We start from the raw sequence: 14,871 nt of genomic DNA on the forward strand, positions 1-14,871 counted from the left end.
TAATGGTCTGCCCCAGGTGGGAGGCCATAGGTGAGAGCTTGTCTAGTTAAGGGAGGCACCTGGTAGAATGGAACGAACACTGGAGTCTGGGGCCAGGCTTTGCATCTTGACTTTGTACTTAGGCAAATCGCTTCATCTCTGTGACTCTCCACAGCTGCATCATGTATGTGCCTCAGTGCCCCGTTCCTAGGATTATTGCTGTGCATGTGTGTAGACAGGGTGCTGGTGGAAAGAAGGAAGAAAGGAAATCAGTGCTTTTTTTTTCAATGTTGAGTTTAGCACATACACATACACAGGGCACTGTGCTCACTGCTGGAGATAGTGTATACAAGGCCTACCTCTAGGAACTGGGAGTTACATGAGGGAACCAGACATGGGAATAACTAGGTCCCAGACTGTTAGAGAGGAATCAGTACAGAAGACAGTGGGGGCATCAAAGAAAGGGGGCCAGACAGCAGAGGGCCTATCAGGAAATGCTCCTTATCAACTCAGAGTTGCCGAGTTCTAGGCTTCTGACCACTTGGCTTCTTTCCTACTGAATTTCCAGGCCTAGAGCCACCCAGCCTGCTGGTGCTGGCCTCCTGAACTCTCATTTCTAAAGCAGAGGGGCTAGGCCTTTCTAAGCAGTGATTATGGATAAACAATAAGCACATCTATGGAGCTTCCTGGTCAGCAACTTGTACCTGTATCATGCATTCTAGTTTTCAAGTTATCTAGTTAGCTCTACAACCATGAGCAAGTTGCTAAATCTTTCTGAGGTCCAGTTCCCTCATTTTTAAGAAGACACAATTCAGGATGACCATCTATTAGCCATCATTCTGAAACCTCAAAACTCTAAGACTAGATGTTTAACCAAAACTCATTTAGTGGCAAAACCTGACCTGAACTGACCTGAGGCTTGGAGTCATTTTAAAATCCCATGAGTATAATAACTATTCATGTTTCATGGCAGAAATAGTGATGTGTTTGATTACTGTAGAAATTTTAGGAGAAATACAGAATACGTACTCCATTTTCATTCTTAAATCTGAACATTTCCAAATTCTAAAGTGCTTCTGATTCCAAGGGTTTCGTTTAAGGAATTTTAACTCAATAAATTAAATACCAATTTTAAAGGGTCTCTCTGTTTAGAATACCCTTCATCCCTCATCTCTCTGGAAAACATCCACAAACATTTAAAATGTCATCATGAATGAATGAATAAAGGAAGAAATCAATTTGTCTTGCCAACGGAAGTTAGGTACTTAACTTTGCTACATAGCTGGTGTAATAAGAATTTATTTACCAGCGAGGGTCTTTTGATGCAAAAGAGTTGAGAGAAGTGGTGAACAAAAGTGCTGAAAACTTTACATACCCCAATGTTCTATACCCCCAGAACTAGGTAAATAAGCAGATCCAAGTAATTGCAGTTGGCATGAAACAACAACAACAACAAAAAACCCAGGCTCCACAAAATTCATAGTGAAAGAAGACAAAAATCTCACTGGACCTTCCTTTCAACTGTTAGAAACAGGCACAATTTTGCTTTCTGATTTCATAATCTGACTTAAAAGGACCTTGGTTGACTCCCCCAGGGACTCTGAATAGGTTCTAAATTAAGTTGAATTTTTTGTTTTAAGAAAACACTTTTAGAAGGAGCTTACAAACATAGCAGTGTTTCCCTTTTAGAAAGAAAAATAAACACTCCTCCACTGGATTGGTAGTCAAAACAAAATAATCCCAGCTGCTTAAGACCTGAGAAAGTCAATGAAACTGCCAAACAGCAGTGATGCTGACCAGTGAGAAATCTGTAAGGCAAGGCACTAAGGACCCAGTGCCGAAGAAAGAAAAGAGCCATGGACGGCCCAGCATCCAAAGTTTGGCTCTGAGGAAGCTGCACCAAAGTAATGCCCAGTCATCTGGTCTGATTCATCTCATATAATAGGGGATTCATAAAGGTTTGTGAGGTAACAGGAATCCAACAACTTGGAATTCTCTTAAAACCAGGTTTGCTTTGGTGGAATTCCTCTTATCTTCTTCAAACTCCTACTAAGGAGAAGACAGAAATAACAGGATCTGATATTTGAAACAAAATATAAAAGCAACAGAAGGAAAAAAATTGGGGCTCTAGAGTCAAACAGGCTTGGGTCTGAATCTTTTCCATGCCCTTATGATCAATGGTCAATGGGCAAGTCACTGCCCCTTATTGGGCCTCAGTTTCCTAAACAGTGAAAGGGACGTAAATGGAGACACAAATACGATAATGCATGTTTTATAGAAAGATTTTGAGCACATAGAAAGTTCTTATTAAATGTAAATTATCCCACCCACCCCACTACCTTACCTAGGCTTTGAGAAACTGACACTTTTCTCAGAGCTATTTATTCCCTGACCCTCTTAAATATTAACCACCAAGTTTTTAAAGCCCCTTTGCTTTAGAATTTAGATAACAATTCATGAAACATTTAATATTTATTCTGAAAAGTTTCTTTGGGGTAGGGACGAATACCTACTTAATCCTAACCACCTCCTTTGCTTTTTCAACTGTGACTAGTTGATATTTTAGTGAAATCTTTCTTTATATATATCAATGATTTCTGGATGATTACCCTTGGGAAAGGATTAGGATTTTGAGAAGAGAAAAAGCTACTTCCCCTGTTTTCTTCTCCGCAGGGACAATGAGCTGTTCTGTGATACCCCACGATCCTCTTTGTACTTTACATGGGGATTTCAGCAGGGCAGCTCTGAGGCCTACCAGACCAGGATAGCAGCTCAGGCTGGAGTTGACACAGCTGTGGGCAGAGGGCCTCTGGGGGTGATGCTGGAGAGTCCAGCGCAAGCTCCTGGGAAGGCTGGCTCCAAGAGCCTCAGCTCTCACCATAGGAAACTGTCTCATTTTCACCCTTTAGGAGCCAGAGAGGCATTCTTTGTCATTTAAAATACAATCTGAATGCAGTCTCAGCTGGCCCTAAAGCAATTGCTCTGTTGAGGGTGGTCTCTAAGGTCTCAAACTGGTGGAAGGAGATGGGGGTGTGGAGATAGGGAGGACAGATAGAAAAGTTTTATCAGCTTTAACTTCTTTAAACACCATCACAACCTTGGAAGGTTTTCTCCCATTTCACAGATGGAGCAATTGATGCTCTCAGAGGTTGGAAACACTGCCTCGAGTTGCACATCTGGGATCCAATTTCAGGCTTGTCTCTAGAGCAATGGCTATAGCTCTCTGCTACACTGTGGTCCTTAAGCATTGCTTGCTCATTGGTTCATTCACTCACTTATTAAATGAACACTAAATTAAAAGTCTCTGAAAGATCATGCACCAAACTGTTAAATGTAGTTATCTCTGGGAGGAAGGATTATAAAAGAACTTAACATTTTACCTTTTCATATTATTTGGATGTTAATGAGCATTGCTACTTTTATAATTGGCAGAAACAATACAGATAATTCCATTAAAATAATTTCACATTTTTTCCATGAAAAAAAATCAAATTAAAAACCCTAAAAGCATTTATTAGGCCCCATACGTCTATGTTCCAGGGCACTCTCATCTTCACTCACTAGTGCTGAGTCCACACCAGTACCAGCAGGTCCTTTGGCTCATAGAGGATCCCTGGTTTGGGGTTTCAGGGGAGAGGAAGGCAGTAGGCAGGGTCCAGCCATGGTAGAGACTCACTGGGCTCTCTTGTGATCCCAACCCCAGAGCAACAGACCAGTAAGGACTCAGACTCTTCCTTCCCGCATGAGACATCCTTATTACCAACTTTTAGAGTGACACTCAGAGCAAGGGCCTGGGGAAGGGATCCAAAGTGACAAGGTCCCCTGGGGTGCAGAAGTATGCAGGAGCAGCCCTGAGCAGACAGCTGCAGGCTAAAGTCCCCCATCTCCTTCCCTGCACATCAATAATGCAATAATGTCATCAATTTGCCTTAGAACTTGCAACAAAGTGATTGCTCTTGTTCAGTTAATTTGCAAAGGAAGAGATTAAGGACTTTAATCTCTTGCCTTCTCTTCTACTTGTAAGGCTTACTCAGAAATGAACAAAGAACATCATCACACATATATATACATATATATATATATATATTTCCCCCCTACTCCAAAAGCTTAAGAAGGCTACTGAGGGGAATAACTCATGACACTCCTAAAATCAGGGTACCTTAGAGATTGTTCCACCACTGGCAAAATGGGGAAACGGAGGCTTAGAAAGACAGTGATTTGCCAAAGATAAATAGCCAGTGAGCCACAGAGCTGGCTCTGGAACCAGGTCTCCTCGCTCCCATCCCAGGGTTCCTGTTTCTGTGTATCATTTGAAACACAGGCAGTTAAAAGGCATAGAGGAGTAGGGACACTGAACCACCAAGAAAACAACCCCACCCCAGGAAGCATTGAGAAAAAAGGAGGAGGTTTGGGTCTTGGTCATGGAGAATGCAGGGTGTAAAATCCTGACAGAAGAGAATCATCAAGGACAAAGATCTCTCTGATTGTCAAAGACAGCGGAAGCGCGGAAGCGGGGAGGTCCTCACTAGAAAAGGTGGGTGGGTAATGACCGCCCTTCATTGTCATTTGGTGGGGGCACTCAAGCCAGTTCCCAGAAGAGCTCAGGTGACTTTTACCACATGGCCTTCCAGACCCTTCCAAGGTTCACACCTATTTACAGCCCAGGCTCCCAGGTTTAAAAGGGCTGGGGCAGGCTTCCCAAGTCCCCACCTCGAGTGCTTTGTCCGTGTGTTCCCTCTGCCCATAGCACCCTTGCTAATCTCTGTCTGGCGCACCTCACTAATTCCTTCAAGTCCTGTGAGCGCCTCCTCTAGGAGGCACTTCCTCATTCTCTCAGGCAGAGTAGAGGCTCCCTCCTCGCTCACAGAACATACTAGGTTCCTATCGCCTTTGCCGCCTTGGGCTGTAATGATGTGCTCCCAAGAGAAAAGATGGCATCTGACATTTCTTGGATCATCCCCAAGTGCCAGGCAGTGTGCTGGGAGATTTCACAGACAGGCTGTCTGTAAATCCCCTAGAGGCAGGTGGAGGGGACTAGGCAATGACTAACATTTACCACACTCCTTCTGTGTTCCAGGCACTGTGATGGGTGCTCATCATGAGGTGGGCACTACAATGCCCACTTTACCCTTGAAGAAATAAGCTTGGAGAGGCAATGTGACTTATCTAATGTCCCACAGCAATAAAGTTTGTATGTAATTCAAAGCTGTTTGATTCCAGAACCCATAGACTGTCTTATCCCTTTCTGAACCTCTGCCTCCTTTTTCAGAATCTGGCCTGGAATTTAGTACCACACAAACACTTACATAAATAAATGTTTGCCAAATTGACACACAACCTACAGTGTTATTTGTGGGGAAACAGTTTCATTTCCTCTCTTCTTGTCCTAGCATCAGGAAATCCTGGGGCTATTAAGGTGATCCTAGGTTACCTCATATACATCCTGCCCCACCTCTTAGAGGTTTGAATTCCTTCCGGGGCTTCCTTGCAAAGAAGTGGACTGGCCTCTGCTGGACAGAGAGGGCAAGCACCTTGGCTCAAGTCTAACAGCACCTGATCAGGGGATACAAGCTGGTCACCCTGGAGCTCTTCCACCATACCCCACCTCCCACCTTAAGAACGCCAGGGCAGAGCTCAGAATAAGAGAGCTTGCAGATCCATGCTTAAACCCAGTGGTTCTCTCTGCAGCCAGCATTTAGCCCTGCAGCTGCCTGGGGCTTCAGGGCTGCCTGTCTCCAGGCTCTGTGAAAGTGGAGAACTTTTAAAGCCAGCGCTGTTCTATGGGTAATGGGGTCATCCTTCTCAGTTTTTTCAGTGAAAATGGGGACACTAAAATACTGAATCTCTTGTGCATGGTTGTGACAGTGCCTGGCACAGTCCCTGGCACACAGTAGGTAGTTGGTCAGTGTTGCCGATGTCTTAACCTTTTTTTTTCTGTCTGTGTCAATCTTTGTCTCTACCTTTACCTGTCTGGCCTTCACCTGATGTTTCCTTCTTGTGGTGTCTGTCTGTGCATCTTTGTCCGTACATCTGCCTGTCCGATGTCTGTCATGGGGGCTGGGGACAGAAACAGCCCCCCAACTCCTGCACACTCCAGCGGCGCCGCGGGGCAAGAGCGGGGCTGCCTGAGCCCGCGGAGCCACGCCAGGCCCCCAACTCCCCCGGAGCCCACCATGCACCAGGCCCCTCCGCCCCGGCAAGCGGCCCAAGCAGGCATCGGCAACGAAAGGACATTTTTAAAAACAAACCCGCAAAAGTAGGAAGAGAGAGGGACTTACCGTTCGCCGCGACCCCCAGGCTGGCGGAGCCACTTTTAACTAAGAATGAATTAGGGACAAACTCTTCCTCAGAGTCTGAGTCCGGGGTTGGCTGGGCCACACCGTTGCCTAGCAACCGCCTCTGGCTCTCATTGGCCGGAGGGGAGGGGGGCGGGGAGGGGGACTGCTCAATAGGGGTTGATGAAGCGGATGAACAATGCAAGGGAGCACCTGCGAACCACAAAGACAAACACAGACAGAAAAAATAATGAAAATTGATTTTGAGGCACACGGGGAAGGGGAGGGAGCAAAATAAAACACGCATCAACGGAAGGAGGGGCTCCCAACACGGGGATCTACTGCACACGTGGGCCGGGGGCGGGGCTGATGCCTCCGCAGGGCAAGTTGCCGCAAACTCCTTCTGAAGAGCTGGGGCCTCAGCGCAGGCTGGCAAATGGCAATCTCGGAAACACATGGAAAGCCTTTTCTGTTCTGCCTATTCTTCAAGACACACCTGAAAACCCAGGGTCTAGTCCTGACAGGGCCATGTGATCTATCAAACCGCTGCCCCTCTCTGAGCCTCAGTGGCCTCGCTGATAAAAGCAGCAGTGGTGACTGGGTGATCCCTGACCCCCTATAAGCTGGCCATTCTGTGATGTCACCGAATTGAAATGATGTTCTTATTACTGAGATTTTACTCCGACCTGCCTGCAACAGGCCCTAGGCCTCGTAAAAAGGTAGAGAGAGCTGGAGAGAATGATCCAAGGCTTCACTCTACCTTTGGCAGTCTAGGATTTCAACACAGCAATGTTTTGTTTTTCTAAGAATCTCACACTTTATGATTCTTAAATTCTGACATTCTCCGGAACCTCCCTGAAAGCAAGACCCTTAGGAAATTTTGTTCATGTCTTTATATCCAGAATCTAACCTACTGCCTGGTACATTGTAGGCTTGTAGAAGTATTTGTTGACTAGCTTAATTCTAGGGGGTCTCACATACTAGGATTCTTAAGTTCTAATGTTCAAAGATGAGAACATTCTATAATTTTAGGACACTCACATTTCGTGTGTGAGTTCCAAGATGTTGTAAAACAGTTTGACCCCAAGTTTCTATCATGCCATGGTTCTAAAACCCCAGCTTTCTATAGTTATATAAGCAAACTCCCAACTCTTCAGAAGGAGGAGGCGATGGCTTGGGACAAGAACTTTGAGCTCAGACAATTTGCAGTCTTATCTGTGGCCAACCTTTCAACATGTGCAGTACATCGTCTACAAGAGAGGGAACATAAGCACAGACATATAAAAGTATACAGTACAAGACAATGCAACCACTTACAGCAAGGGCTGCTCATTTTCTCCCGCCTTGAGTGACAGAAGGTTTATAACATAGTCATATCTATCCAGCTTTTCAAACAGACTGAATCTTAGGAAAAATAACGCAGCCCCAGTGGGCCATCTTAACGTTCAGCGGGGCTCTAAGGGGGAGGTGGCACAGAGAGCGGCTGATTATTTGCAGGGTAGGGTGGGAAGCTTTTTGTGGTCTGTCCACACAAGAGTGACCCGTAGGATTTTTCAGGTTCCATGACTCTTATTTTCTGAGACAGAGTCTTACTCTGTCACCCAGGCTGGAGTGCAGTGGCACAATCTCGGTTCACTGCAACCTCCACCTCCCAGGTTCAAGTGATTCTCCTGCCTCAGCCTCACAAGCAGCTGGGACTACAGGCACCTGCCACCTGCCCGGCTAATTTTTTTTTTTTTTTTTTTTTTTGTATTTTTAGTAGAGATGGGGTTTCTCTATTTTGGCCAAGCTGGTCTTGAATGCCTGACCTTGTGATCCGCCCGCCTCAGTCTCCCAAAGTGCTGGGGTTACAGGTGTGACCCACCACGCCCAGCCTTTTTTTTTTTTTTTTTTTCCTAGACGTGCACCACCACACCCAGCTAATTTTTGTATTTTTAGTAAAGGCGGGTTTTCACCATGTTGGCCAGGATGGTCTCAATCTCTTGACCTCTTGATACGCCCGCCTTGACCTCCCAAAGTGCTGGGATTACATGTGTGAGCCACTGTGCCCGGCCCCAGGTTCCATGACTCTTAAGGTTAACCCCTGAGCTTAACTTTGTGACATTTTACCGAATTGCTGTGTGTGCCATTTGGCTGGTTGATATTAGAAATTCAGCAAGAAGAATTGAAGCAGCAGAAATCAATGCCCAAGGTACAACCTCTGGGTGGCTTCTTCCTCTGTGTTTTGGTCTCTTTACCTAAAAATTCAGGCTATGATTCACCGTACAATCTTTTAAGCCAGCATTCCCGATTTACCTTGAGAGCCTGCCTTCCCCGACACCACTGACCACCTGGTGCTAGAGGGTTGAACATTCCGCATTCCTTTCTCTGAATTAACCTTGTCTTCAGGTCTAATATATCTGCTCTGTTGTGTTTCTATTTATCTGTATCTGTCTCCTACATGAAAGTATACAGTATATTCTTGGGGTACAGTGCATTTCTGGAGTGAGCTTTGGAGTTGAACAGAATTGGGGTTTGTATCACAGCCTCACCTCCTATTAGTTTTATGATGTTAGGAAAAATACTTCCAGTTCCTCATTTGTAATTTTTTATTTATTTTTGACAGGGTCTCTGTCACCCAGGCTGGAGTGCAGTAGCGTGATCTCGGCTCACTGCAACCTCCACCTCCTGGGTTCAGGCGATTCTCCTGCCTCAGCCTCCCCAGTAGCTGGGATTTCAGGTGTGCATTACCACACCCAGCTAATTTTTGTATTTTTAGTAGAGATGGGGTTTCACCATTTTGGCCAGGCTGGTCCCAAACTCCTGACCTCAAATGATCTGCCTGCTTCAACCTCCCAAAGTGCTGGGATTACAGGCGTGAGTCACCACGCCTGGCCCCTCATTTGTAATTTGTCCACCTGACACCCCTACCTTTTATGTAGCTGCTATGAGGACTAAAGATCATGTATGTGAGTACACAATATGCATGAGCAAGTGGTTAGTGCTCACCAAATGTCTATTATAGGTAACAAAAGCACCCCACCAAGAACCCCATTCATGACTCCCACTACAGTTCCAGTTTTGGAAAGATTCTGTCTACCAGGCCACATTTATTAAGCCAATATACATTCATTTCCTCATCTTTTATTAACCAAAGACACAATATAATCTTCAATCAGAGCTTCTGATGAGCTTGAGATAACCAGTCCCATACCACACTGAGTTGTTAGAATTTCAGACAAAAATTAAGAAACACGATATGTTGTTTCAGGGTGTTTGTTACAGCCTCTTCCTGAGTAAATCTGTCAAGCTTTACGAAATAAATAGTTCCAGAACTAAGTAAATTGTTCCATCATAAACTTCAGGGGCCCTGGGATGAGAATGGCAGAACGGCACTGTGCCCTCCCAGGCCTCATCCCTGTCTCTCCTTTCTCCCATGCATTCCCTGGTCTCTCCTCAGGCCTCTGGGTTGCTCTGAATATTCATAACTAACATACGGGAGCCGGTGCCAGGCAGAGTTTCTGTGAGGTACAGTTATTACTGGACACATGTTAATTTCCTTCCTCTTATTCATTGGCAACTTTGAATTTAAGTGATTTCCGAGGTAGGGTACACAGAACTATTTCCTAGGATGTAAGAAAATATTTTAACTCATGTATTTCAAAGTTCTATTTAGTATGTTTTTTAACGCATGTAATACAGGAGTGCTTGGAATATGTGTATGAAAATGCACTGCTGTACCAATTCAGCATGTACAGGAGCAAGGGAGGGTCACATTGAGAGTACGGGCTCTGGAGCCAGACTGCCTACATCTGAAATCCAGTTCCACTACTTGCCAGTTCAGTGACCTTGGGTAAATTACTTCACCCTTTGCACCTCGGTTTCTACGCCTTTATAAAGGAAAATTAAAAAAAAAAAAGAGTGCCTACTAATTTCTGGGTTGCTCTGAGGACGAAAGAAATTAAAATAAGTAACATGTTGAGAACTGTGTGCGGCAGCCAGTAAATACCTATAATAAATGTTCGATGTTGCTATGCATAAATACGTACATGTAAAGTGAGGACTAGCTGTCTTCATCTTTTCTTTTTTATAAAACAGTGTATGATCATGAAAGTATGGCAAATCCTGTTTCATTCCACAAACATTTCCTAAACACTCAGTGATTGGGCTAGAAGGTGAGGGAGATACAATTAGGAAGCACAGCTGCAAGGGAGCTGGAAGGAGGGGAGGGATAAGTGCACAAGGAGGTCTCGGCAGGGCAGACGTAGGACCTGTCAGAACAGAACCACAGCCCAGTTCAAGGAGCTGGGGGGCTCATTTCAACTGGAGGAACTGAGAAACGCTTTACTGAGCCTTGGAGGATTTCAATGAGAAGAGATAGGAGCATTAGTATCTGTGGTAGAGGGAAGAATACTCTGGCCTAAAGCCTTCATCCTTCACCAGGTCTTTAGCAATCTGTCTCCCCACCTGACCCCTTACCTCCCAAGTCTCATTGTTACGATTAACTTTTCCTTACCAAGTCCAGTGAGACTTGCTAAGACATGCTGGCCTGCTCTCATTTCCATGGACTCAGTGCTCTCTCTTTTGCCAAGTTTGCAGAGCTCTAGGGCACTTTCTGCATTAAATCTATCTGAACGGCAATCTATGGAGCATAACCACAAAAGTTTTGCCTCTTAGCTTTTGCGCAAGCTTCTTCCTTCTCCCTGGGGCATTTCCTTTCCTCTTCTGTCCTCCTCACAACTACCACCCTATATGTCTCTTAGCTTCCACTCATCCTTAGGGTTTGACTTCATGACCTTCTCCCTCAAGAAGCTTTCTTGATGCTTCAAGCCTGCATTTGGCAACCCCACTAGGTGCTCCCACAACCCCCTGGACTCTCCCTGTTGCAACATTTCTCACCCTGAAGTATTTACTTGTCTGTGTCCACCCACTAGCTTGCCTTGCCATTGCCATATGTGCCTAGTGCAGTGTCATGCATGTAGAAAGCAGTAGTAAATATTTGTTAGATGAATAAAGGTAGACAGAAGGTAGGAAGGAAGGAGAGTACCTTGATTATGGCACAAAAGTCTATGTCAAGAGAGCAGTGATAAATGAGACAGAAGTGAGAACACTAGAAAAAGGAAATCAGACCTTAATTGGGGAGTCATGGAAATTTTTAAAGCAGGAAAGTGACCAGACCAGGACTGTACTGTAGAAGGATCTGCTCTCTAAACATAAGGCACCTGCTCAGTCACCTAGATCTCCTTTCTAACTGGCTCAGCTCGCGCAGGATGTTGAAAATCCAGATGATCTTCTGAGCTTGCTTTTTGGGTGGGGCTCAGACGTACGTTTGTGTGGGCAAATAAGGATGCCTGATTCCATGGGACTGGGGTGTAGGTGTGACTTCCCGTGTGTCCTGGTTATCAGCTGAAGGGAACCTGGCATTGCAGATTCTTCTACTGTGCCTGTGGTAAAAAAGAGTGGGATGCCTGAAATGAACCTCCTCACACCTGACTCCAACAACCAAGAGGACCAGTGAAGGGTGCAGGGGAACCATCCAGGTTTCTAGAGAGGCGGTCTCCATGAGCCCAGCTCTAGCTTATAGGAGATGAAGATGGAGAAAGAAGGAAACAAAGTGAGTGATACAGTTTGGATATCTGTTCTCATGTTGAAATGTGATCCGCAGTGTTGGAAGTGGTGCCTGGGGGGAAGTGTTGGATCACAGGGGTGGATCTTATGAATTACGTGGTGCCCTCCCCATGGAAATGAATCAGTTCTTGCTCTGTTAGTTCACTTGAGATCTGGTTGTTAAAGAGTCTGGGACCTTCCCCCTCAGTCTGGTTCCCTATACTCATGCTCCCTCTCTTTCCAGGTGACACACATGCTCTCCCTTTGCCTTCTGCGATGAGTAAAAGTTTCCTGAGGCCTCACCAGAGGCCAAGCAGATGCTGGTGCTGTGCTTGTATAGCCTGTAGCACCATGACCCAAATAAACCTATTTTCTTTCGTTTGAGATGGGGTCTCACTCTGTCACCCAGGTTGGAGTGTCGTGGAACAATCTTGGCTCACTGCAACCTCTGTCTCCTAGGCTCAAGCGATCCTCCCACCTTGGCCTCCTGAGTAGCTGGGAGCACAGGTATGTGCCACCATGCCTAGCTAATTTTTTGTATTTGAGGACAGATGAAGTTTTGGGGACAGACTGCTATTTTCTTTATAAAGAAATTCCAGCCTAAGGAGTTCTTTTATAGCAATGCAAAACAGACTAACACAGTTAGGGAGTGCAGACACCTGTATGGTTGAGATTGGCAGAGGGGTGGGGCATTTACAGAGCTTCTCCTGGAGGCCAGGAACTGGCCCAGATTCTCCACAAGATCTTTTCCTTAAAACACTCTCAGTAGGAAAATTCATCTCCATTTTTCAGGTGAAGAAACAGAGGCTTAGAGAAGTGAAGTCAATTGTCTGTGGTCATAAGGCCCAGATGAGAACCCATAACTTCAATGCTGTTTCCAAGTGGTGGTGAGAGTGAAATTCATCAGCTCTGGTTTGGATTTTCCACCAGGCATAGGGAAAGGGAAAGGCCTGTCTATCAGGGAAACACAGCTAAAGCAGAAAGACCATGAACTTCCTATTGGGCAAACCAAGGATCAAAGCCTAATGTGGCTGCTGGCTATGTGACCTTTGATAAGTCACTTTACTTCTGTTAGTGTTCATTTTCTCCTCAGAAAAAAAAAAAAGTGACGATACCCACTGCAAACAGTTGCTGAAGGACTGGTGATCTTACGCTCACCAAGAGCCCAGCAGTCTGCTTGCTGATGGTAAAGGCTCAGCCAATATTGGTTTCCTCTGCCATCTCTCCAGCTGTAGATCTGTCATAGAGAGAACATGGTGGTTTTGGGAAAGAAGCAATAACAGATTTGCAAGCCTGCCAATTACACTTTTATCAATGTGTTACTTGATGATATCAGAAAAAGGGGAAACGTGTTAGGGAAACTGTCCTAATACATAAAGAGAACATAGGACAAGGGAATCCTAAGATCTGCAGAAACAATTTCCGTTACACCCTTGTGTGAATCGGTGATGATAACTTTCTCTTGCATTTGAAATCTAACCTATAAATAGAGCAAGCTAGTTGTCCAAGAAGAACATTTAACCATTCTGGATTCTTAGTGTATCTTTGGAATATTCATGAGACTAAAATTATGAGGGCTAGCTGATGAACAAGTTTATTACTCTGTCAAAAAGAAAGACCATTAACAAAATGTACTTTTTAACACTTTGCTCAGCAGTCCTGAGAAATCCATCTAAATGCCCAAACGGAATCTTATTGGTCTATGATAAAATCCCATCTAGTCTATGGTAGGAAAATTCACGTGAGCTTACACAATGGAAAAGTGTGAGTCCTCAACTGTAACATGAGCACTAGCTGTGGGCTGCAGGGAAGGCACTTTCCTCCCTGGATTATCGGAAGAGCGTCCTAATAACCTTTTAACTGGCAGCCCTGTAATTTAGAATCTTGTGTGTAAAACACTTAGCCCAACACACAGCCATTAGTCAATAAATGACACCTAGAAAGAAAACAAAATAAAATCCTTAGACCTAAGTAGGTACCTCATCTCAGTGGCACACTGCCCTGATGGATTCATCCTTTCCAGAAACATTTTAGTTTGTTCACCTAAAACCAAATGCATTCTTTTTCTTCTCATATGCTGGCCACAGGGCATTCAGTTGCTTCATTGAAAAAGTGAAATTACACTCAGTTCTGAGCAGAGGATGGGGCACTGAAGAAAACTAAAGTCTCTTTCTGATAGAAAGGTCTGCGGCTCATGGAGGGTCAGGAATTCTAATGCACTGATATCATGCCCTGCTTTTTATTCCAGTGAGTTATGTTCTTCTCTACTGCTTGAATAGACTATCCTGCCAAAGACAGACCAGGTATTGCTCACCTACGTGTTCTGGTCTTACTCAGAGTCTCAGTTCAGCAAAGAAAGACAGCTGGTTTCCCTAGTTATTTAAAATGGGTTGGAATCCACTTTTGCAAAGCATTTCAAAGAACTGGAAATCTGAAAATCTAGACTGACTATTCATTCGGGTTTGTCAGTGACAGCCGCAATTTACATCTGTTATCCTACATTAATTAATAATAGTTCCCGCTTTACTGTAAAAATGTCTTGATTTGGTCAATTAATTACATGGCTACCCTGTTTGAGGGCAGTGAAGTACAGATTCAGTTCCACATCACAGGCTGCAGTCTGTAGCAATGGAATAGTGGTCAAGATAGCTGGGTGCAGGTCAACAAAGGAGTCCAAGATCGTGGGCAAAGCAGCCCAAGATCCTTTCCTCTGTTAGATGGTTATTCTCTAAGGTTCCTTTATGGTCCAACAAAAGATAGCAGTAACTGCAGTCTATACCTCAAGAGGTTGCTCTGAGAGTTAAAGGAGACTATGGAAAAAATGCAGGATATAAATGACTTAATTTACAATGGAGAGTCAGATTCCTCTAACATAGCAGATACTTAAAAATATTTATGGAACAAATAAATTTGTATAAATGCATAGGAAAAAAGATTGGTTAAAAATAAAAAAACCACATTAACAATGGTTATCACTGTTACAGGCAATTTAAAATTTTTAATATGCTTTTATAGCTTCAAAATTTTCTAC

At 44.5% G+C, this 14,871-nt stretch overlaps 1 protein-coding gene across 2 annotated transcripts in view; it reads right to left on the reverse strand.

Annotated features, from left to right (window-relative positions):
• Positions 1-14,871, reverse strand: part of TENM4 (teneurin transmembrane protein 4) — a 792,376-nt gene that overhangs the window by 307,588 nt on the left and 469,917 nt on the right. Inside the window, exon 6 of one of the 2 annotated variants that reach the window (XM_077964103.1) lies at positions 6,258-6,467. The exons of the other annotated variant lie outside the window; for it this stretch is intronic. Within the exon in view, the coding sequence (XP_077820229.1) occupies positions 6,258-6,467 (210 nt within the window). The remainder of the gene's footprint in view (positions 1-6,257; positions 6,468-14,871) is intronic. 2 annotated transcript variants of the gene reach the window in all.

Source organism: Macaca mulatta, chromosome 14 (assembly GCF_049350105.2).
Source record: "Macaca mulatta isolate MMU2019108-1 chromosome 14, T2T-MMU8v2.0, whole genome shotgun sequence".
NCBI classification, from domain to species: domain Eukaryota; kingdom Metazoa; phylum Chordata; class Mammalia; order Primates; family Cercopithecidae; genus Macaca; species Macaca mulatta.